This window comes from Balaenoptera physalus (genome assembly GCF_965194825.1).
Source record: "Balaenoptera physalus genome assembly, chromosome: 5".
Lineage (NCBI taxonomy): Eukaryota > Metazoa > Chordata > Mammalia > Artiodactyla > Balaenopteridae > Balaenoptera > Balaenoptera physalus.
The window spans coordinates 19090313-19114979 of NC_138884.1; the positions used below are offsets into that span (position 1 = coordinate 19090313).

The window sequence follows — 24667 nt, forward strand, 5'->3', positions numbered from 1 at the left end:
TCCTTCAGCTCCATTTTTCCTTCTCAGGATTGCTTTGGCTATTCCTGGTCTTCTGTGTTTCCATACAAATTGTGAAATTTTTTGTTATAGTTCTGTGAAAAATGCCAGTGGTAGTTTGATAGGGATTGCATTGAATCTGTAGATTGCTTTGGGTAGTATAGTCATTTTCACAATGTTGATTCTTTCAATCCAAGAACATGGTATATCTCTCCATCTGTTGGTATCATCTTTAATTTCTTTCATCAGTGTCTTATAGTTTTCTGCATACAGGTCTTTTGTCTCCTTAGGTAGGTTTATTCCTAGGTATTTTATTCTTTTTGTTGCAATGGTAAATGGGAGTGTTTCCTTAATTTCTCTTTCAGATTTTTCATCATTAGTGTATAGGAATACAAGAGATTTCTGTGCATTAGTATTGTATCCTGAAACTTTACCAAATTCATTGATTAGCTCTAGTAGTTTTCTGGTAGCATCTTTAGGATTCTCTATGTATAGTATCATGTCATCTGCAAACAGTGACAGCTTTACTTCTTCTTTTCCGATTTGGATTCCTTTTATTTCTTTTTCTTCTCTGATTGCTGAGGCTAAAACTTCCAAAACTATGTTCAATAATAGTGGTGAGAGTGGACAACCTTTTCTTGTTCCTGATCTTAGAGGAAATGGTTTCAGTTTTTCACCATTGAGAACGATGTTGGCTGTGGGTTTGTCATATATGGCCTTTATTATGTTGAGGTAAGTTCCCGCTATGCCTACTTTCTGGAGGGTTTGTATTATAAATGGGTGTTGAATTTTGTCAAAAGCTTTTTCTGCATCTATTGAGATGATCATACGGTTTTATCCTTCAATTTGTTAATATGGTGTATAACATTGATTGATTTGCGTATATTGAAGAATCCTTGCATTCCTGGGATAAACCCCACTTGATCATGGTGTATGATCCTTTTAATGTGCTGTTGGATTCTGTTTGCTAGTATTTTGTTGAGGATTTTTGCATCTATGTTCATCAGTGATATTGGTCTGTAGTTTTCTTCTTTTGTGACATCTTTGTCTGGTTTGGGTATCAGAGTGATGGTGGGCTCATAGAATGAGATTGGGAGTGTTCCTCTCTCTGCTATATTTTGAAAGAGTTTGAGAAGGATAGGTGTTAGCTCTTCTCTAAATGTTTGATGGAATTCGCCTGTGAAGCCATCTCATCCTGGGCTTTTGTTTGTTGGAAGATTTTAAATCACAGTCTCAATTTCAGTGCTTGTGATTGGTCTGTTTATATTTTCTATTTCTTCCTGGTTTAGTCTCAGAAGGTTGTGCTTTTCTAAAAATTTGTCCATTTCTTTCACGTTGTCCTTTTTATTGGCATATGGTTGCTTGTAGTAATCTCTCATGATCCTTTGTATTTCTGCAGTGTCAGTTGTTACTTCTCCTTTTTCATTTCTAATTCTATTGATTTGAGTCTTTTCCCTTTTTTCTTGATGAGTCTGGCTAATCGTTTATCAATTTTGTTTATCTTCTCCAAGAACCAGCTTTTAGTTTTATTGACCTTTGCAATCATTTCCTTCATTTCTTTTTCATTTATTTCTGATCTGATCTTTATGATTTCTTTCCTTCTGCCAACTTGGGGTTGTTTTGTTCTTCTTTCTCTAATTGCTTTAGGTATAAGGTTAGGTTTTTTATTTGAGATGTTTCTTGTTTCTTGAGGTAGGATTGTATTGCAATAAACTTGCCTCTTAGAACTGCTTTTGCTACATCTGATAGGTTTTGGGTCGTTGTGTTTTCATTGTCATTTGTTTTTAGGTATTTTTTGATTTCCTCTTTGATTTCTTCAGTGATCTCTTGGTTATTAAGTAGTGTATTGTTTAGCCTCCATGTGTTTGTGTTTTTTACAGCTTTTTTCCTGTAATTGATATCTAGTCTCATAGCATTGTGGTCAGAAAAGATACTTGATACAATTTCAATTTTCTTAAATTTACCAAGGGTTGATTTGTGACCCAAGATATGATCTATCCTGGAGACTGTTCCCTGAGCACTTGAGGAGAAAGTGTATTCTGGTTTTTTTGGATGGAATGTCCTATAAATATCAGTTAAGTCCATCTTGTTTAATGTATCATTTAAAGCTTGTGTTTCCTTATTTATTTTCATTTTGGATGATCTGTCCATTGGTGGAATTGGGGTGTTAAAGTCCCCTACTATGGTTGTGTTACTGTCAATGTCTCCTGTTATGGCTGTTAGCATTTGCCTTATGTATTGAGGTGCTCCTATGTTGGGTACATAAATATTTAGAATTGTTATATCTTCTTCTTGGATTGATCCCTTGATCATTATGTAGCGTCCTTCTTTGTCTCTTGTAATAGTCTTTATTTTAAAGTCTATTTTGTCTGATATGAGAATTGCTACTCCAGCTTTGTTTTGATTCCCATTTGCATGGAATATCTTTTTCCATCCCCTCACTTTCAGTCTGTATGTGTCCCTAGGTCTGAAGTGGGTCTCTTGTAGACAGCATATTTACGGGTCTTGTTTTTGTATCGATTCAGCCAGTCTATATCTTTTGGCGGGAGCATTTAATCCATTTACATTTAAGGTAATTATCGATATGTATGTTCCTATTACCATTTTCTTAATTGTTCTTTTCTTTTTATTGAACCTCTTTTTGATATGTTGCAGGTAACACTTTTGCAAATTAGGGAGTTCATATCAGTAGAGATATTTTCTCAGATTTCTTTCCCAGGAAGTATCCTAGGTCCTCACACCATGGATCTATTTTCTTCTTGTCCAACATTTATTCTCTGCTTTGAACTCCTGTCATTTAACTATATACTTTCCCCCTTTCACTTCTTTTTGTTGCCTTTTTGCATCTCCTCTGTGTAACACTGTTCCTGGTGTTTTTGTCCTTTGCTTCTACTGACCAACAGTGTGGTTGATTATTTTAACCAAAATCATTGATCCTAGTCTTACCCACTCCCCAATTACCAGGAATCCCCTGATTGGGACATTTTTATAAATCAGTTCTCAGGGTCTATGCCAAGAGAGCACAATGTAGCTAAAATTGTAGACTTGAATCACTTATAAGACAACCATGACAAAGCAAGAGAATGAGACAGTTGGGGCACCCTTTAAGTATCTGTTACCTGCCACTCACTGCTCTCATCTTCATGGTTTTCACCTGAGTCTGATAATGAAGGGCCTGGAGTGGGCATTCTGTGTCAGTTGCAGACCACAATGATTCCAGACTCAGGGCCATATTGTACTATATTGAACCTGACATTATACTCTAGAAACCTCTCTTTCTATGGAGCAGCCCCAACTGAGTTAACAATTGTTTGTGAAGGGGAAAATATGTGTCAGTTTATATCACCACTCTATGTTGGGACAGTGTATGTCCATGTACATTACGGAAATAGAGTAGGAAGTTTTCTTTTTTGCAAATGGCCACTGTTTAATCTTTTAAGGACATTGAGTACTTCTGATGATGTGGAAAGTGTCAGAAAAGACACACTGGTTAGTTTTCAACATCAAATGAAAATAGAATCATCATAAAGGTTTTTCAAACTGCTCACTCATGTCTTTGGTAATTTACCTTTTTCCTTGGTACATTAGGTCAAATGCCTCATTAACTTTGTCAAAGGCAAGGGTATGGGACACCAATGCATCCAGATCGAATTTCTTATTCTTGTAGTCAGCAGCCAGCTTTTGGACAGAATCGATACCTTTCAAACCTGTAATTTGCCAAAATGCCAAATAAAGACATGGTGCTTGACATGAAAAGGTAGTTTAACCAGTGTTGGTCAAATGAATGAAATTACTAGGTCAGATTTGGATTGCTTCAAATAGGTTATCCCCTTGCCATCTTTAATTTTTTGTACTTTTATGTATTAAATTTTTTTTCTTCAAAAGAAAAATTCAAGATTATTTTCTGTTTCTAGATAAGGAAGTATCTCAATTTGATCACCGTCTACCTTTTGTTCCCCTATGTTGGTCCGTTTTAATGCAAATTGAATTTCAATTTGCAAATTATAGTTATCCTTCTATAAAGAAACTTTGTTTACTTTCAAGTAACTAATAGAATAAATAGCTTTCATGTAGTCTTCAGATATATTCTAGGCACTCAATATTTAAAAAATAAATTATTTTCCTTTCCTTTCAATAATCCTAATTATGATAATTTGAGTACTACTATGAAGAAAATTAAAAGAAAAAAAAACTGACCACCAAAGCTTGTTCCATTTAGAGTACGGCCCGTTATTAGCTCCACTGCAGAAACACTCAATCTGTTGTCACCAATGTTTACTCCAATGATGTACATACTCCCCAACCTACTGTTATGCTGTCAAGGGCTGCTCTCTGGAAGGTCAAACAAAAAGATTAGCTGAGTAAGTAGAAAAGTAGAACGTGAACTCCAATGTGGGTTTGTACAGTACTTTAGGGAAAATTTACACAACTCTGCATACAAGATAATGGGATTCCAGCTAATGAGGTTGTAATATTGTAGATTGAGACTTGAGGCACCAGTGTTCTGTTTCGGATAGAACATCCAATAAAATTTTGAATGTCATCAAAAAAGATATTGAAAAGAAAAAAACATATTTTACTCTGTTTAATACCACACTTATGCCGAACCTAGAATATATCTCATTGTATATCAAGAAAAATATACATACATGAAGGTAAAGAAAGATCTATAGAAGATATTATAAACTCTAGTCAACAAGTTTTCGACCAGGTTCAATGGTATATATGAAGATATTTGCAATTCCAGGGACATAGGATCAAAATTAAGTCACGAACAGAGGGTGAATAAGTATTCACTAGAGTCTAAAAATGAGGCATATACTGTAAACTTAGTAGATCTCAATGTAGGATAATTTAAAAGAAATGCTATTTAAAACAGAAGGCAAAACGGTTAAACAGAAAATAACAGTGGCTGCTGCTCATCAAACATTACATCTGCTTCCCTATATTTTTTAGCTCTTTTGCAGTTAAGTAGAGTCATATGACTAGTTCTGGGCTATGGGCAGGAGTGACGTGTGCCATTTCCTAGCCAAAATAGAAAAGCCAGTGTACAACCCGCCAGCTGTCCCTTCTACTCTAACAACCAAGAGGACCTCATGTTGCGATTGTAAAGCCACAAATTTGAACTTCCTTGATTGCTGAGTCACCACATGGAAGACAGGGGCCCAGGGGATTTGCATTGATCTTTGCATGAGAGAAAGAGAAAATATTATCTTAACCTACTGCAGGTTTAGAGTTAATATAAAAATGCCAAGATGGAAAATGTAAATAAGTTTAAGAAAGATATAAACTTGTGGATGGCCATTCCACATAGAAGCCCTATGTTATAGTTGAACATTTAAAATCTTTTGAGACTAATATTATACAAGAAAAATATAAACATCCCATATCGTTTATCATAGCCAGTGGTCAACTTGGTTCTCACCTGTTGAGGCAAATTTTACTTCTACAGAAGTCCCAATAGGAATACCATTCCTGTTCATCACTGATCATTATATGAAAGAAGCAATCTGAAGTATAGTAAATTCTTTCCCTCTTCTCTCTGTCTGTCTTACTAGGGATGGATAATGCAATGACCTAGAACTTTTAGAATGTGTTTTGAAATCTTTATTTGAATATGTATTTATAGTTTTGAGAATTTCTAACATTTCTAAATCGCAACTCTTCTAGTTTCTATACTTCTTATATGGCAGAAGTATTTTTGCTTAATGTATATTGTACAGAGAGATCCACAGAGAGAGGTAAAGAGCACAGGCACTGCTTGTGACCTTAAGGTAGCTGCCTACATTACTCCTGGTTTTTTTTTTTTTTTTTTTTAATTTAATGTTTTTCCTATTGCCCTTCTCTACATTTCTGAGCTTTGATCCAAGCAGGGAATTAACCTCCATAATTATAACTTAGTTAAATGGGTATTATATGCAAATACAGGGTTTTATTTAGTAGCCTCTGATAACTTTTGATGAGAATTATTTTTAATTCTCAAAATCTTATAAAATTGTCCATTACTGTAAGTTTCTAACTGTTCTGTTGGGTTCTTTAGACTGCTTTAGAGCATTAGCAGTCATTGAAATTAAGTTCATTCCCATTACTGGAATCTCCTCCACAACGTAGAAATAAAGCTTTCCCTAGTTATGGAAACTTTTGGTGGAAGGGTAGTTAGCCCATCTTTTTGTGATTAAATAAACCCATCTCTTTTTATTTGGGTTCTCTAGTGTAATTCTATTCCATAATTTAAAATACATTTCTTGGTGTAATAAATAAGTTAATAATGGAACCTGCCAAGTTTTGGATCAGTGGTTCTCAGCTTGAGAACCAATACATGAGAATATCCTGGGTATGGGTCGATGCACTGATACTGGAAAACAACAACAACTCCCCAGGTACTTCTGAAGTATATAGCCAGTTTTGAGAATCTCTATACTAGAAAAATAAGTGGGCTGAATTTCAGTGTTTGTGAAACATATGAGCTGTGGGAAGTGGAGGAATGGATGTGGCACATTGCAGGCCGCAGGTGCCAAGGACAATTGAAAAAGCGAGGCCTGAAGCTTTGGATGCAGGGGAGTGGTACAGTATGAGGCGTCCTCACTGCACGAACGTCAGTAATAGCTAACATTTATCGAGTGCTTATTACCTGCCAGATCCTCTTTTAAGCAGTTGCACTATTATAATGAAACCACTCTAAGAGGAAAGATCCAGGAAGGGCAGCCTTCCCGGTCTCCATTCTCTTTTGTCGTATCATGTTGTGTCAGGTAAGAACCGAGGGGAAAATTGCCAAAGCCTGCTCCTGGGAGGTTGAAGTACAGAATTTCATTCTTTGTACCCTCTCTAGAGGAGAGTTGTAGGAGCCAGGCTGAGTGAAGGGGTAAATAAAAGGGAATAGTGTCATAACTACTTCACAGCTCTCACTAATGAACTAAGAAGCAGAAAAGTTAGTTGATGAATTCTTTGGTCATCTTGTTAAAAAAACAAAACAAAACTCTACTTACTGGCTTTGAGCAAAGATGCATTAGGTGAATATTTGCTGGAGACTAAGGCTGCGTGCTCTGGAGGCTAACTTCTCCCTATGTTGCCTGTGCAGTTGGCTCTCTACCCCATTTTCTGGAGCAGAACGGACAGGACTGGCTATGTGGGCCTGCAACCAGTGCAGTTGCCCAGGGCCCTGCACTCAGAAGGGCCCGCCTTTCCTGTCCTGAGAGGAGAAGAAATCTGAATGATGCAAAATTGTAGTGTTTAGGAAAAAAAGATTGAGTTTTTAATTTTGCAGCTTGTTGATTTTTTTAATTGAAAATTTCACATATATAGTTTGGACCTAATTCTGCAGTCTGATTATTGAGATCTGATGGACAGAACTGGCTTGTTTGTAGGTTGCTAACCTCTCCTTGCTCTACTTTAAGATGAGAGTGGATACCTCTGGATGTTAGGGGTGACTCCATTCACCCTGTCTATTCCCTCCTCTAAATCTGTCTTTTCTATTTTTTTTCCTCACTTCTCATAGGCACAATTCTTTGAAAGTTTTTATTTCTAAGTTTTCTCTTAATTTTTTGCTGAATTTCATGTGAAAGAATAAACAAATATTAAAACACATTAATATTAAATAGTAATTATTAATATTTATTAATAAGTAAAAATTAATTATATGTATGTAACATATAATGATATCTAATATAGTATTAATAACTATTCTTAAACATAATTTATACACATATATAAATATTAAAATTTAATATATTAATATGCACATATTATAAATGTTAATAAGCAATATTTATTATATCCTATTATAAAAAATATACATACCATGATTTTAGTTCCACCTACACACTCAAAGGCAAAATCCACACCTCCATTGGTCATTTCAACGATGATCTCCTGAATGGGTTTATCTAGGTCTCTAGGATCGAGGCAGTCGATGGCTGCAAGGGCTCTGGCCTTTGTAAACTTCTCACTTTTGATGTCAATAACTATGATTCTGGAAGCTCCTGCTGCTTTATAACTGATTACAGCAGAAAGACCGACACCTCTTAGGCCAAAGATGGCACGTGTAGAACCAGGTGTGACGTGCAGGCAAGAAAATTGTAAATTAACTTCTCAAGCAGCTGGTCCCACTTTTTTTTTTTTTTTTTTTTTTCTTGACAACGCCGTGCTGCATGCGGGATCTTAGTTCCCTGATCAGAGATAGAACGCATGCCCCCTGCATGGGGAGCACAGAGTCTTAACCACTGGACCACCAGGAGTCCCTGGTCCCACTTTGTGAAAAAGGGACAGAGTGAGGTGGGGGCAGGACCATGTAAATAAAGACTGCCTGTCATAAAACTAAATGACATAGCTAAATGGGGGAAATTTGCCAACATGAAAATGGATGAATCACTGGCTAAATCTGCAGAAACACTTGAAGGCCATTAGATATTCAGCTCATAACGAACAAACCCAAGTGAAAATCATTCTCTTGTCTTCCTTTTTCCTTTGGTGTTATGAGAACAAAAACTGAAGCCCACACATTTTAATGGGTTTATTGGTTTCTTTTTAAAATAGATCAAAGTGAGAGAGTAGCACTGACATATATACACTATTTTAGCAATATTCCTACAAAAACATAAAACCTGAATCAGATCAAGCATTTAGATCAAAAATACTAGTTTAGAGGATATACAGTGATGGAGAAACATGTTAAACCAGATTACAAGAGTGTAATCAGAAAAATCTAGAGTGAAGAAAATTCTGTAGGCCAAATGACTGTTTCTTCAACAAATAAACGGCAGGGAAAAAACAAGGGGTGGGGTGAGAACCTATGAATTAAAAGAGACTTGTCCCGCCCTGGGAAAGTCCACACACACCTGAATTCGAACTTCATGAGCCTTGAGGGGAGCTCCCTCAACCTCTTCAACGCTGAGGGGCTTGTTTGCTTTCCAGGCGATAGCTGCTTTGCATTTAATAACTTGAGAAAGAGGGAGAGGGGGAAAGGATAGGAGGGAGGAAGAGAGAGGGAGAGAGAAAGAAAGAATATCATGGAAAAAAAATGAAAGAACATGTTGATACTATTATTTCATGAAACAGAGTTTTGGAGCTTGTGGCTGGATGTTATATATAATTATATTATTCTAAAGACAAGGGATCTTAATTGAAAATAAGAAGTCAAATTCTACATTGTAGTCATTGCACTTTTAATTTTCGAAAAGAACAGGTGTATTAAAGTTTACCCTATTATAAAGCCTTGATTTTTTTCTCTCCAGAATAATAAAGAGGATAAATTTATAGGATTTGGGCAGGGTAGATGGCCAATATGCGTTTGTTGATAGAATGATTTGTTATCAGCTCTGCATTACCTGAATCCTTATTGCTAGAGCAGATGTGTTTTACATCTTCGCTCTCAAAATGTGGACCTCCCTGCCACCAGCAGTTATTGACATCACCTGAGAATTTGCTAGAGCCATAAGCCCTGTCCAAAATCCACTGAATAAAAATCTGCATTTGAACAAGATCCCCATGTGATTCATATGCACATAAAAGTTTGAGAAGTGAGGCTTACATAATTATTAAATTTATCAGTAGAATATACGTTAAATAAAAATTTTGTCCCTTTGAAAGAATTTGGGTAAAGATGTATGAAAAGAAATAAAGCATTAAAAATTTTATAATCCCCAGATTTAAAAAATTTTAACCACTTAAAATTATATTTTTAATTTTAAATGGAAGTAACATTGAAGGAAAGTGGAAAGACACAAACCTATACTCCTTCATTCTAATGCTACTATTTTTACTTTTGGTGTGATTTTTCCCAGTCTTTTTTCATATGAATACATATTTTTTGATACGTGTTATGCAATTTTGAATTGTATTTTAAATATCATGTCTTATAAATGCAACATGTGTTAATTATGGAAAGTTTCAAAATGAAAATATGAAAAAAGAAAGAAAACCCATCTGTAATTTTATCCCCCACTTTAGGATTTTGAGGTAGATCATTTGAGTTTTTTTCACATGGGACCATATTGTATGTAATATTTTATAATATACTTTTTTCTACTTATTAATATACAATGAATATTTTCCATATTCTCTAACATTATTTCTAATGAATACAAATTTTATTTTATGATTATGGCATAGTTACTCAAATCTCTCTTTTTTTGGCCATTATAAATAATATTTAATTGACCACCTTTGTAGTAAGCATTTTGGCAAATTCACAGTTATTTCCTAGAGTAAATAACTAGCATGAGGGTCACTCATATCCTTTTCATCATCTTTATTTTGTCTTCTAGTTTTATTAAGATATAATTGATATACAACCTTATATAAGTTTAAGGGGTGTATAGAATAATGATTTGACTTAAATACATCATGAAATGATTACCACAATAAGTTTAGTGAACATCCATCATTTCATATAGACATAAAATTAAAGAAATAGAAAAAAAATGTTTTTCCTTGTGATGAGAACTCAGGATTTACTCTCTTAACAACTTTCATATATAACATACAGCAGTGTTGGTTGTATTTACCATGCTGTACATTACATCCCTACTACTTATTTGTCTTATAACTGGAAGTTTGTACCTTATGACTAACTTCATGCAATTCCTCCCTGCCCCACCCTCCCGCTTCTGGTAACTACAAACCCAATCTCTTTTTCTATGAGTTCGTTTGTTTTTGAAGTATAATTGGCCTACAGCACTATGTTAGTTTCTGGCACACAACATAGTGATTCGCTAATTCCATACATTTCAAATGCTCATCATGAAAAGTCTAGTTATCATCTGTCACCATACAAAGATACTAAATAATTATTGACTATATTCCCTACGCTTTACATTTCATACTTGTGACTTGTTTATTTTATAACTGGTAGTTTGTATCCCTTAATTTCCCTCACTTATTTCTCTCATCTTCCCAACTCCCCACCCCCACCCCCTGGGCAATCACCTGTTTGTTCTCTGTATCTATGATTTTGTTTCATTTTGTTATGTTTGTTCATCTGTTTTTGCTTTTTAGAGTCCACGTATAAGTGAAATCATACAATATTTGTCTTTCTCTGTATGACTTATTTCACTTAATACCCTCTAGGTCTACCGATGTTGTCACAAATGGCAAGATTTCATTCTTCTTTATGACTGAGTACTATTTTGTTGTGAGTGTGTATGTATATGTGTGTATATATATATATTTTAAAATTTATTTATTTATTTTTGGCTGCGTTGGGTCTTCGTTGCTGTGTGCAGGCTTTCTCTAGTTGCGGCGAGCGGGAGCTCCTCTTTGTTGTGGTGCGCGGGCTTCTCATTGCGGTGGCTTCTCTTGTTGCGGAGCACGGGCTCTAGGCACGCGGGCTTCAGTAGTTGTGGCTCACGGGCTCTAGAGCACAGGCTCAGTAGTTGTGGCGCATGGGCTTAGTTGTTCTGAGGCATGTGGGATCTTCCCGGACCAGGGCTCGAACCCGTGTCCCCTGCATTGGCAGGTGGATTCTTAACCACTGCACCACCAGGGAAGTACCTATATGAGTATATATATATACCACATCTTCTTTATCCATACATCTGTTGATGGGGACTTAGCTTTTGATCAACTTTAAACTGCTGCTTTCTGAGAGTAATTCCCAAGGACGCTTCTTTTAGCAAATGTATAAAGACACACACACACAAAACAAGAATTGAACAAAGAAACAGTATATTTGCTTACTTTGCCCTTGGTGCCCATTTTCTTTGGGAAACTTGCCTTGGAAGTTTCTTTCTGATTTAAGAAGTTCTTCTTCTATCCAGGGTGCTCCGTGTCCTGTGTAGAATTGTCTTTGAATAAATACCATTTCTGCTCTTCTATTCTCCAATTATTTTCTCTCCTTTTGTGTTGCCATAATCTGCAACTTTGCCCATCTCTCTCCACATCATCATTTGTGGTGTCATATTTCAGCTGCAAACCCTCATTGCTTCCAACTGCTATTTGGGGATTTCTGTTTACTTGTTTTTTTACTTTTTTTATTGCAAAATATAAGATAACAGAGAAAAGGTCATTAAACCTATTAGATAAATCAACAAATAATTATAAAGTGAAGAACATTTCCACTGACCCAGAATCCCTCCTATATCCATCCTTCTCTTTCACAGTCCTAATAATAATTTCCTTGCATTTCTTTTATGATTTATGCTTCTCTACACAATATAGTTTAGTTTTAGTGATTAAAAGCTTTATACAAATGGAGTCATAGTGTATGTGTTCTTTCATGTCTTTTTTCCTCTCAACTCTATTTTTGTGAGAGTCATCGACATTGCCTGTAGCTGTACTTTGTTTATTTTCATTACCATAGAGTATTCCATTGTATGAATTGACCACATTTTTTTCATCCATTTTCTGTTTTGTGATGAATCAGAATTGCATAAAAAGTCTTTTCATGTATCCTGTTGTACTTGTGCTTTTCCTTAGGGAAAATTCAGGGCTTATATGCAGCTAATATACCCTATTAAGGTGATGCCAATTGTTAAAATATTGAAATACTTCTGATCTTGTTGGTAAAAAGCCATAGTATTCTGTTATCTCCTCCAGACTTTAACTAGTATTTTATTATTGAATATTTAGGTTGTTCTATTACACTTTTTAGAAGTACGATTTATACTCTGTTTCCACTTTCTCACTACCCACATTTCACTTCTTTACTTGTCTGGTTTCCATCTCTATCTTTTAATTGAAACTTTTTTGGAAAGTTGTTAGTGGCCTAATTTTTTAAAAAATGACCTTTAAAAAATTTCCATCTAGCATTTGATTTTCTAGGCTGTCTTATCATATTTTTATGATTTCTTTCCCTTTAATCCAAACTTTAGGCAGGAGTTTCCATTTGCTCCTGGACGTTTCTATTTTAATAGTGTTCATGTCCACAGAACAACCTCACATTCCTTCACAGCTGCACACTCCTTTCTTGGACTTCCCTGTTTTGACACTAGCATCTCCATTCTTTTTTTATTGTTCTGAAACCTCCCTTTACCTTGCTTTCTGCATTGTTTACAAACTTTGTGTATTCTACCTGCCATGTGCCTTTCATTTCCTTCCTTCTGTTTTTATTATTACACTGTAGATAAGTGTAATCACCTTCTTACTACTTGCTAACACTCACAATAGCCTTTTTACTAATTTTCCTATTTGCAGAGCTCCCTCTGCCAGTCAGTGTTTCAAAATGTTGTTAGATTAGTATTCTTAACAGTTCTTATTGTATTATTCTCTTAGTCTAAAACCATTAAGAACTCTCTAACCCCTTCTGAGCTCACTCTGGCATTCAAGACCATTTATCTACAACCCAACCTGTGTTTCAAACCTTATCTTCCAGGTTTCCCTATTTGTGGTCTCATATCAACCTAAGATAGACCTTTCTCCAATGCACTGTGTGCCTTCCTGCCTCCATGCTTTATTTAAACTGTTTCCCCTGATTAGAACACCTACTGCTGCCAGTTCTGCCTACTAAACTAACATATTCTTAAGGTCCATTTCCTGATACCTATCTTGCCATTTCCAGCTCTTCTATCCAGGATGATCTTTTCCATCTTTGAATCCCCACAGCACTCACTGTGTTCCCATCCCCTTACTCCTCACACATAGATAGCTACATGAAGCAAAACTTATTGTCTCATATCTATTATTTGTGTCCTTTACTGACACCCCTGCTCCAACCTCCAGCCTCCTTACAATAATGATTGTATTTACTTACATTTTGTATCCTGCAGAGAGCACTTCATAGTCCTGAAAGATACTAAGTGCTTAATAAATGATGATCAAATTGAGTATTTACCTTGGAAACAATACGCATTAATGTTCTTCTGAATGCTTGGTATATGCCTTTCTTTCTGCCTTTCTTTCTGTGCTGCGTTTTGATGAGCTTCTTTAAAGATAGGGACTGTCTTTTATTTTCTTTCATAAACAACCTGCTAAGAAGTGTTTTGAGAGGAAGCTGGAGAAGAGATTTCAGAATGGTGGAACCCTGGGCTTCTGAATGTGAGGGTGTCTCCTAATGCTAACAATAATGTCATGGATTCTTTCCATGAGAATGGCTTTACCTTTTCTGACTGTTGATTTTCAGGCTTGTTGTTGTTCTTAAAATTCCCAATGTTATATATGTTTAAAAGTATAATTTCCCACCCATTGAATTAGTATATACAGTATTTTAAATAATAATTCATTAATCTCAATATAAATACCCAAACAACATATTTGGGACCCATGGTGGTTCAAACTGAATTCATTGTGTTTCTGCACAAACTAGATCATCTTGTTTTTTTTTTTTTCCAACATTTATTTATTTATTTATTTATGGCTGTGTTGGGTCTTCGTTTCTGTGCGAGGGCTTTCTCTAGTTGTGGCGAGCGGGGGCCACTCTTCATCGCGGTGTGTGGGCCTTTCACTGTTGCGGCCTCTCTTGTTGCAGGGCACAGGCTCCAGGCGCGCAGGCTCAGTAGTTGTGGCTCACGGGCCTAGCTGCTCCGCGGCATGTGGGATCTTCCCAGACCAGGGCTCGAACCCGTGTCCCCTGCATTGGCAGGCAGATTCTCAACCACTGCGCCACCAAGGAAGCCCTAGATCATCTTGTTTTTAACTGCATGTTTCCTTTATTTCCTATATCCAATTACACATTTCTTTGATTCTAAAGCACTTTTTTTACAAGTTAAAATCTCTGATATCAGTTGCTTCTTGCCGTCTTTGGGATATTATAGTTTAATTGGCAGTATTTTTCTTTCTTAGTGGTATATAAAATTATGGTGTATCGTTTTTTTAATTGAAAACAGTTTTTTAATTTATTTTATTTTATTTTTTATTTATTTTTGGCTGCGTTGTGTCTTGGTTGCTGCACACGGGCTTTCTCTAGTTGTGGCAAGCGGGCTTCTCATTGCGGTGGCTTCTCTTGTTGCGGAGCATGGGCTCTAGGCGTGTGGGCTTCAGTAGTTGTGGCTTGCGGGCTCTAGAGCGCAGGCTCAGTAGTTGTGGCGCACGGGCTTAGTTGCTCTGCAGCATGTGGGATCTTCCTGGACCAGGGCTTGAACCCATGTTCCCTGCATTGGCAGGTGGATTCCCAACCACTGTGCCACCAGGGAAGCCCCTATGGTGTATCTTAAAATTGATGGTGTCTTAGTTCTGATGAAATATGTTAGTTGTAAAAACATATAGATTGTAATTCCTTAAAATTTCCATCATTTGTCTTTCTAGTCACATGACCACCATTGTAGTTCTTTTCTTCACTATTTCTTTTTTGGTTTTTTAAAAAATTGAGATAAATTCACTTAGCATAAAATTCACTATTTTGACCATTTTAAAGTGTACAGTTTAGTGACTGTTAAATATATTCACAATATTATGCAATCAGCACCAATGTTAATTTCAGAATATTTCTCTCACCCCAAAAAGAAACCCCATACTTCCCAATTTCTCCCTTTGCCTATCTTCTGGCAACCACTAATCCACTTTCTGTCTCTGTGGATTTGCCTATACTGGAAATTTTACTTAAATGGAATCATACAGTGTATGGCCTTTTATGTTTTCACTTATAACATTTTCAAGGTTCATCCATATTATAACATGCATCAGTACGTCATTCCTTTTTATTGCCAAGTAACATTATATTGCATGGATATACCACAATTCGTTTATATTTTTTCAGTTAATGAATTTTTTTTTCGCTTTTTGGCTATTATGAATAATGCTGCTGTGAATATTCATGTGCAAGTTTGTGTGTAGAAAACATATCTTTTCAATTCTTTTGAATATATAACTAGGAATTGTGATAACTCTTTGTTTAACTTTTGAGGAACTGCCAAACTTTTCTACATGGTTGTACCATTTTACTTTTTTACTAGCAATGTATGAGGCTTCCATTTTCTCTACTCTTCATCAACACTTGCTATTTTCCTTTTTTTATTTCATTATAGCCATACTAGAAGGTGTGAAATGGTATTCCTCACTGTTTTTTTTTTTAAAGTAGAAAACTTTATTTTTTTAAAAAATTGTGCTATGTAAACTTTTCTGTAAATTAATTTGTCTTAATTACAGTTTCTCAGCCTTAGAACAGCTGATATTTTAAACTGGATAAGTCTCTGCTGGAGAGGCTGTTCTGTGCATCGTAGGATGTTTGGCAGCGTCCCTGGCCAGTCACACTCCCCCCTCCAGTGGTGACCATCAAAAGAGTCTCCAGGCATTGCCAGCTCTCCTCTGAGGGGTGAAATTATGCCTGGTTGAGTCCTCACTGTTTCTTAAATGGTATTTCTCTCAGAACTTCCTCATTGCCCTTCTGGTCTCTTTTTTTCCAGAATAGATTTCCAAAGGGAAGTTAAAGTCATATACTTTCCTATTCAAAAATCTTCAATGTTTCCATAACAAAACTGTCAAATTAGGTATGAATTTGTTATACTGGAACTCAAGGATTTTTAATCTATCTCTCCATACACTTTGCTTGCTAGTATTTCACTCCTTCACTACTGGTGTGTTAGGTTTCAACAAATCTGGAAAATTCAGCTGTCACTAAACTGTCTCTTATACTATCCTTTTACCTGCCTTTGTTAATTTTGTTTCCTATACCTACACTTCCACAGGTGAAATTACTACTTTTCATTCAGGGCTCATCTCAGAAATCTTCTTCCAAGTGAAGCCTCTCCTGATTCTTCCATCCTTCCATTATTTTCCTTCTTTTGAGCATCTAGAGAAATTATGTTTTTTACATCATCCATCTTATTCTGCCTTGTAATCTGAAACACTTGAGTTCTTTTCTTGACTCTCCTCCTTACTCATCTTGTGTCCCTGCAGTGCCTTACAAACTATTTAAAAATTATTAACTAATTTGAATTTGAAATTATTCAAATATTCACAGATAGCAGATTAACTTTTTGAGGTATAGTGTGCTGTGTGGTACTGAAATGGAGCAGGACCCTATGGTGCTTGCCCCCCATGTCCTCTGCCTACCTTTTTCTGTGGAAAAGCTTTAGACAAAGAATAAGTTTAATCAGAGAAGTGAGAAAATGCAGAAACAAAGAAAAACAGTCCAACAAGACTAAATAATAATAGTTTAGTCATTAAGCATAGTTAAGGACATTTAGTTTCTCCTCAAGGGTTATAGGTAATGTTCTGAGCCATATCCTGTGAGCTGTCTTATCCATACTGAAACCTCCACCAGGTGGAAGACGTTAACTACATGATGACCAGACTGTAACCATGACATAAGCTGCCACAATCCTGAGAATTGGCCTCAAAGAAATGGGAACAAACCAGCCCTGGAACTGAAGATTAACTGTACTTAAAACAATCAAGGTGATGCTGGTCAGACCACTGCTGACCAATTTCAAGATGATTGTCAGAGCTGGCTGTGCTGTTTCTGCAGGTAGCCCCCTCCCTCCATCTATAAAAGCTCTTGCCCACTGGTTGTCACTGGGGGTAGGCAGTTGGCCCCCCCTGCCCCCCGCCCCAGTTGCCAGGATCCAAACTAAAGCAAACTTTACTTTCCATCAACCTTGCCTCTTTATTGGCTTTTGAGCGGCGAGCAGCTGGACCCCATTTCTGGTTACAGTACTGTGTACTTGGCTTATGCATTAGGGAAAAGAGAACCACCCTGTCTTCAATCTAATCAGAGAAACAGGACTGACATATGAAACCTATAGAAATATGTATCCATGAATATAATAATTTAAAACCTGGCTTGAAAGGGAGGAATCAAGACTTCCCTGGTGGCCCAGTGGTTAGGAATCCACCGGCCAATGCAGGAGACATGGGTTCCATCCCTGGTCTGGGAAGATCCCACATGTCGCGGGGCAGCTAAGCCCATGCACCACAACTGCTGAAGCCTGTGTGCTCTGGGGCCCACGTGACGCAATTACTGAGCCTGCATGCTGCAACTACTGAAGCCCACGTGCCTAGAGCCCGTGCTCCGCAAGAGAAGTCACCGCAATGAAAATCCCGTGGACCGCAACAAAGAGTAGCCCCCGCTCGCCGCAACTAGAGAAAATCTGCACACAGCAATGAAGGCCCAGCGCAGCCAAAAAAAAAGGGAGGACTCATGCTGATGAACTGGAAAAGCGGTGGGTGGAATAAGAGCAGATTCCTGGAAGTTGAATTGAAACAATAAAGGACAGTATTATTTGGGAGAGCTGGAGCACAATAGAAAAAAGACAGTTTCTGCAGTAAATCTAGTAAATTAAATTGTTTCAAGTTTAGCAAATATCTTACTAGTTGATTTTAATTGTGTTCACCTGTGTTTCCAATGTCATCTGTTAAGTGGATTAGAAATTCAATGACCCATGTTGTTAAGAGACTTTTGTTTTCCCAGAGGGGTTTTACAGAGCAAGCAGGGCTGAGGTGATGATTTTATAAAGATAGTTTACTTTTATGCCAGTGAGAGATACTAAATTCAGATACTAAAGTAATAACAACCAAATGACAGAGCATTTGCTGGTGGTGAAAGCAGTTTTGCCATGAAAGGGTGACCTTGTCTGAGGGCAGTGAATCTGGCTAACAAGATGCGCATGTGTGGCTGATTCCCTCTGATTCTTTTCCCAAGGGGAGATTGGGACACTCCCCAGGAGGAATGGGGGAGCTCTCCCAGCCCCAGACCACTGTTGCTCTGCACTGCTGCAGTTTTTCTCATAATGTTACAGTAAGGCTATTGAATAAAGAGAAAGATACTTCTAATCTGAGACGGTTTGGGTTAAGACAGTAGAGTTACTCTCTGAGGTCAATGTGTTTTTTGAAAGCATATTAACTGTTGCATTTTTTTCTTGATTGGGGGTAGGGGTGGTGGTGGGATAGAATAATTAGAAGGTAGTAAAAATTACTGAGAAAATAAGTGATTTGTGTATTTCTGGAGATGATTACTCTTACATTTTAAGTTTATGTGATTCATCTTTTTAAAGTATATTTTGGAATACAGATTAATATATTCATACAGCATGTCATAAACCTCTGGCCCTTGATTCTCTTAGTAATTTTAAAGTTCTAAAAAATAGGAACTTTCTTCGTCTAAGGATAAGATAGTTCTGAGAAAAGAGGCATAAAATTAAACTCATAGGTGACTGCACACTGTAATGCCAATTAGTTAATTTATAATAGGAGATATACAGGGCCTGTCAGAAGTGCATTCCTTGCTGATCAGTAGGTCCATTTATGAAACTCAAATTAGAATTCAGAGTTCAGACAAGTCAGTTGGCTTTTGAGAAATCAAAAGAAAGTTGGGTTATTTTGAGTAGACTAAGTGGGGTTTAAATTATTTAAGACATTTTTGGCAGAAAATGATAGAAATCTCTGACTCAAACTAGCTTCATAAGATCATTATGGCTTTAATCAGATTTCCAGGGGCAGGACTGGCTCTGGAGTTGGTTGACTTAGTGGTTCAGTGATGTTAGTAAGAACCCCGATTTTATCTTGTTCTCTGCTCTGCGGTCACTTGAATTCTTCAAGGGCTGTTTCTCCTTTTGATTACAATTCCTGATTGGTACTACATGCTTCCTTGTTCAGATGAGATTGAGAGATGGGGAGAGGGAAGAAGGAAGAGGGAGAGAGAAGAAACTGGTTTGAATTTGATTACTAGATTTGCAGTTCCAGAAAAAAAAAATGTCATCTCACCCAGGGTGAGGTAGTCCTGAAAAACAAACAAAGCCAGATATAACCCATTTAAACTCATGGGCGATTGTAAGCTAATTAGGCCAACTCAAATCACATGCTCATTTCTAAGCCAATAACAATTGCAAGGGAAAATGTTAAAAACTGCTGTTAGGCTTAGTTTCATCATCTGGGAGAAGACTAATGTTGGGGAATCAAACAGTATCACAACCTGAATGAATGCTCTTTACTCTCTACTCTAGATATATATTTACTTAAAGAAAATTTAATGGCTTAAAGTCAAAACCATATCTCCCATGAATAGACATGGAAAAATATTGGCACCTTCTACTTTTATGGTTTTCCTCTTCCATGTGTATATGTTTCATGTGTGTATCAATTACACATGCTTCTCTCTGTTAGCCAGTAGGTTGAATAACTGTGCTATGTCACCGTCATTGGTTCAACTCCTGTGGGTTAATTAGATTTTCTCTGTTCCAGGATTTTAGAGCAAATTGTGAAATTGCTAATGTTTGTCTCAAAGCATTACAAAGAGGATTGGATGAGAAAATATTAATAGATCAAAGTAAATATATTACAGCTAATGAGAAAAAAGATGGGTTTGCTTTGGTGCATATCACCTTACACAGATAAAGGGTTGCTTGAAGTGTACTTTACTTTGTATTGCAAAGGCTATAGAATTATTTGGGAGTGTTTGGTTGCAGTATCTCACTTGAGCTGGCTTTTGGCCAGAGATTTATTTATAAATATACAGGGACGTATCATGGTATCCCAAAGCAGAGGCAAATTGGCCTCAGGAAGGAACTGGAGCTAGGCACTAGACCTCCACAAGAACTTCTCCATTTCTCTTCTCTGCTTCTTTCTGTGCATCTTCATTTCTCTTGCTGCAGACTGGCTTTCTTTTGATTGCTGTTCATTTGGTTGAAATTATGATTACTATTTCCCCAGGTCACATATTCCTAGGCCAGAAAGAGCCTGAATCAACACAATTTCTTTGGTCTAGATTCTCAATTTCCAGGGAGTTTTGTGACCACACCTGGTCCCATCAACAAAGATGACTCCTAGGATCTTAGAAATTTAAGGAAGAGGCAGAACCTAGTGAAGAGATGAACTAGATACATAATCTCATAGATGTTCATTCTTTTAAGTTGACCTATAGTAAATTGCTCAAATAATTTTCATTCCTGTATTTACATGGGGATAGGATTTCCCTTTCTATCACAAAATCAATGACTTAATTTTCTGTGTAGGGGTAAAGTACTGCACTAAGAGTCAGGAGACCTTGGATCAAGTCCTGACTCAACCATTTTTTATGTACTCTTGAGCAAAAATTGTTACCCATGTGCCTAGATTTCATCATCTTTAAAGTGAAAGACTTGAACTAGATCTTGTCTTTTAAATATCCCTTCCAGTTCTAAAGCCGGGTAATTTAAGAAACTATGTTGGAAGAAGAAATGTTTCATCTGGTAGAACCAGCAAAGTGAAATCCCAGATTCTTGGGTTGATACTACAAGAATCCTTACTTTCTGACCTTTTGTTATTTCAACAATTTGAAGCTGGAAAGAACATTTACATATTATAATATAGTTAACATATCCAACTACGGAGTTGTTTTCATTTGAATTTTTCTGCTCTTGGCATATTTTTAAACTTTAGACATTTATTTCCTTCCTTTTATAATTTCATTTTGAAATCCCAAAATGTATACCACTAGTGTCTCTAATTAGAAATTTTTCTTTTTACGCTCCTTGGTTTTTCTTTGTTGTTGTCTATTATGGAGTTAGTTTCATCTGTAGCTTATAAATTGATATTTTAGTACTGGTTTCTGAATCCCGAGCCTTGCATGGAGCTCATAAACCAGTCCTAACCAATCAATTTAGAAATCCCAGTATGGGACAGGCATCCAGTAGGAACCACCTATGCAAGGCCTGGGTTAATTAGTAAGGGTAACTGTAAAACAGAAGTTTGATACCTAATCTACTTTTTATAGATTATTACAGAACTCTCAATGGTTCTATAAAACACTGTGATTATATGTAATTGCTGCTTTAGTTATATCCTCTAAGTCTTGAGGAGGGAGCTCTTAATGAAATTTTGCTTAAGGTCACAAAATTTCTAGTAATGCCATTGATTCTTTTTTTTTTTTTTTAAACCTTGTTCTTTTAAAAAACATTTTTAAGTTACAGAAAAGTACCAAGGCCATAAAAGTCAAGGAAAGATGAAGGAGTTAAAAGACTAAAGAGACATGATAACTAAATGCAACTTGTGATTCTGAATTGGATCCTTTTGCTCTAAGGACATTATTGGGAAAGTTAAGAAACTCAAATAGAAATAGAAAACAAACTTACTGTTACCAAGGGAGAAAGGGTGGAGGGATAGATTGGGAGATTGGGATTGACATATACACACTGCTGTATATAAAACAGATAACTAATAAGGACCTACTGTATAGCACAGGGAACTCTACTCAGTACTCTGTAATGAACTATACCGGAAAAGGATCTAAAAAAGAGTGGATATATGTATATGTAAATGTATAACTGATTCACTTTGCTCTACAGCAGAAACTAACACAAAATTGTAAATCAACTATACTCCAATAAAAATCAATTTAAAAAAAGAAATTAAAATAGGTCTGAGGATTAAATGGTCATAGAATATCAACATTAATTTCCTGATTTTTATGTTTTTTACTGTAAGAATGTGTACAAAATATGCATTAAAGTATTTGGGGATTGTGGGATATTATATTGCCAACTTATTCTTGAATAGTTCAGAAAGATAAATTCTTTGTTCTGTACCTGCTACTTTTTTGTAAGTTGGGATTGTTTCAAAATAGAAAAATTTTTTTAAAGTATAAGAAGAAAACTACAGTCCATATTTTACTTTTAACCGTTTTCCAATAATGCCCTTTATGGCATGTTTTCCCCTATGAGTGCAAAAATCCAGCCCAGGATCATGTATTGCATTTAGTTGCTATATCTCATTTGTCTCCTTTAATTGTGAACAGTTTCTTAGGCTTTATCTTTCATGACATTAACTTTTTTGAAGAACAACATGCCATTAATTCTTGTCTTAACGTCTCTTTAAATATTGAATTTAAGCCCAACAAACTTTATGTTCTTTCATGTTTTTTTAAAAACTAAGAATATTTTGATGATTCAATGAAAACATACAAGTCATTTTCTTGGGATGCTTTCACTTTCTAATAACCTTCAGTTGCAATTGACTCCTATTAAAGAAAAAATTATTCATGACACTAATTAAAGATGGTAACGAAGACTATTCAAGAGGTACTGCTGCAATGGAGGTTTTGCAATGGGGAGAGAGATCTGGCTCAACTCTGAATACAGCAAGGACGTGGAGATTTATAGTCAGGGAACAGGCTGGGAGTCAGTGGAAGGACGTTTACTAAGGAAACATTAAGACAAGGGTGATTCTTGCTAGACCAATTCAGTAGATTCTTGTTGGAGGCATGCTAGGGTGGTAAGGTGTAAAGGGTGAGGGTTGAGGACTTTGATCAGATATTGAGGGTGGAGGAGTTTTGCTAAACTGACCCAGCAGGTTTATTGCTAAAACTGGACTAAGCAGGCTAAGGACAGAACCCAAGGTCAGAGCCTAGTCAGAAGAGGGCTCAGAACAGCCTGACTCAAGTTCAGTCAAGCAGAGAGTCTTTATCACTCCTTGTTAAGGAATCATGACTTTTTGCTTCAGATGCAGTTTCCTTAGATGCATTTATATACATTATTTAGGCAAATATATACTTATATAACAGAAAGAAAAAGTGTTATTTTATTGTTACAGACTTTGTTTTAAGGTCTATTTTGTCTGATATGAGTATTGCTACCCCAGCTTTCTTGTCATTTCCATTTGCATGAAATATCTTTTTTCCATCTCCTCAATTTAGTCTCTATGTGTATTTAGCTCTGAAGTGAGTCTCTTGTAAGCAGCATATAGAGGGATCTTGTTTTTTTTAAACCAATCAGCCACCCTAGGTGTTTTTCTTAAATTTTATTTTATTTATTTTTTTATACAGCAGGTTCTTATTAGTCATCCATTTTATACACATCAGTGTATAACCCTTGGTTGTTTTGATTGGAGCATTTAGTCCTTTGACATTTAAAGTGATGATTGATAGGTATGTACTTATTGCCATTTTGTTACTTGTTTTCTGTTGTTTTTGTAGTTCTTCTCTGTTCTTTTAGTTTCTTCCCTTGTGGGTTGATGATTTTCTTTAGTGATATGCTTGTGTTCCTTTCTCTCTACTTTTTATGTATCTGTTGTAGCTTTTTGATTTGTGGTCACCATGGGGTTTATATATGTTGACGTATAACTTTATCTACTTGTTTTAAACTGGTAGTCATTTAAGTTCAAACATATTCTAAAAGAGCTGCATTCTTTTTACTCCTGTCTCCCATGTTTTGTGTTTTTGATGTCATATTTCACATCTTCATGTTTATCCCTTCACTGTTTATTCTAGTTATAGTTGATTTTACAGTTTTTTGTCTTTTTATCTTTGTACTAGTTGATTTAAGCGGTTGATCCATAGTCTTTACTATATATTTGCATTTACTAGTGGGATTTTTTTTCCTTTCCTAGGGATTCTTACTTCTTGATTGCTGTAGCTTTTCATTTTCTACTTAGAGAAGACTTTTTAAAATTTCTTTCAGGGTAGGTTTAGTATTGATGAACTCTTAGTTTTTGCTTGTCTGAGAAGTTCTTTATCTAAATGATAATCTTGCTTGGTAGAGTATCCTAGGTTGCAGGTTTTTCCCTTTTAGCATTTTAAATATATCATGCAGCACTTTAAATATATCATGCCACTCCCTTCTGTCCTACAAAGTTTCTGCAGAGAAATCAGCTGATCACCTTATCGGGATTCTCTTGTATATGACTCTTTGTTTTTCTCTTGCTGCCTTTAGAATCCTCTCTTTATCTCTAACTTTTTCCATTTTAATTATGATGTGTCTTGGTGTGGGTCTGTTTGGGTTCATCTCGTTTGGGATTATCTGTGCTTTGTGTACCTGGATATCTGTTTCCTTCTTCATGTTTGGGAAGTTTTCAGTCATAATTTCATCAACTATATTTTCTACCTTTTTCTCTT

At 36.2% G+C, this 24667-nt stretch overlaps 1 protein-coding gene across 1 annotated transcript in view; it reads right to left on the bottom strand.

The window, feature by feature from the left end:
- LOC309661485 (all-trans-retinol dehydrogenase [NAD(+)] ADH4-like) overlaps positions 1-24667 on the bottom strand; it is a 54271-nt gene that overhangs the window by 15703 nt on the left and 13901 nt on the right. Inside the window, 4 exon segments of the mRNA XM_082463175.1 lie at positions 3566-3704; positions 4195-4284; positions 4287-4329; positions 7795-8081. Coding sequence (XP_082319301.1) covers positions 3566-3704; positions 4195-4284; positions 4287-4329; positions 7795-8081 — 559 coding nt within the window.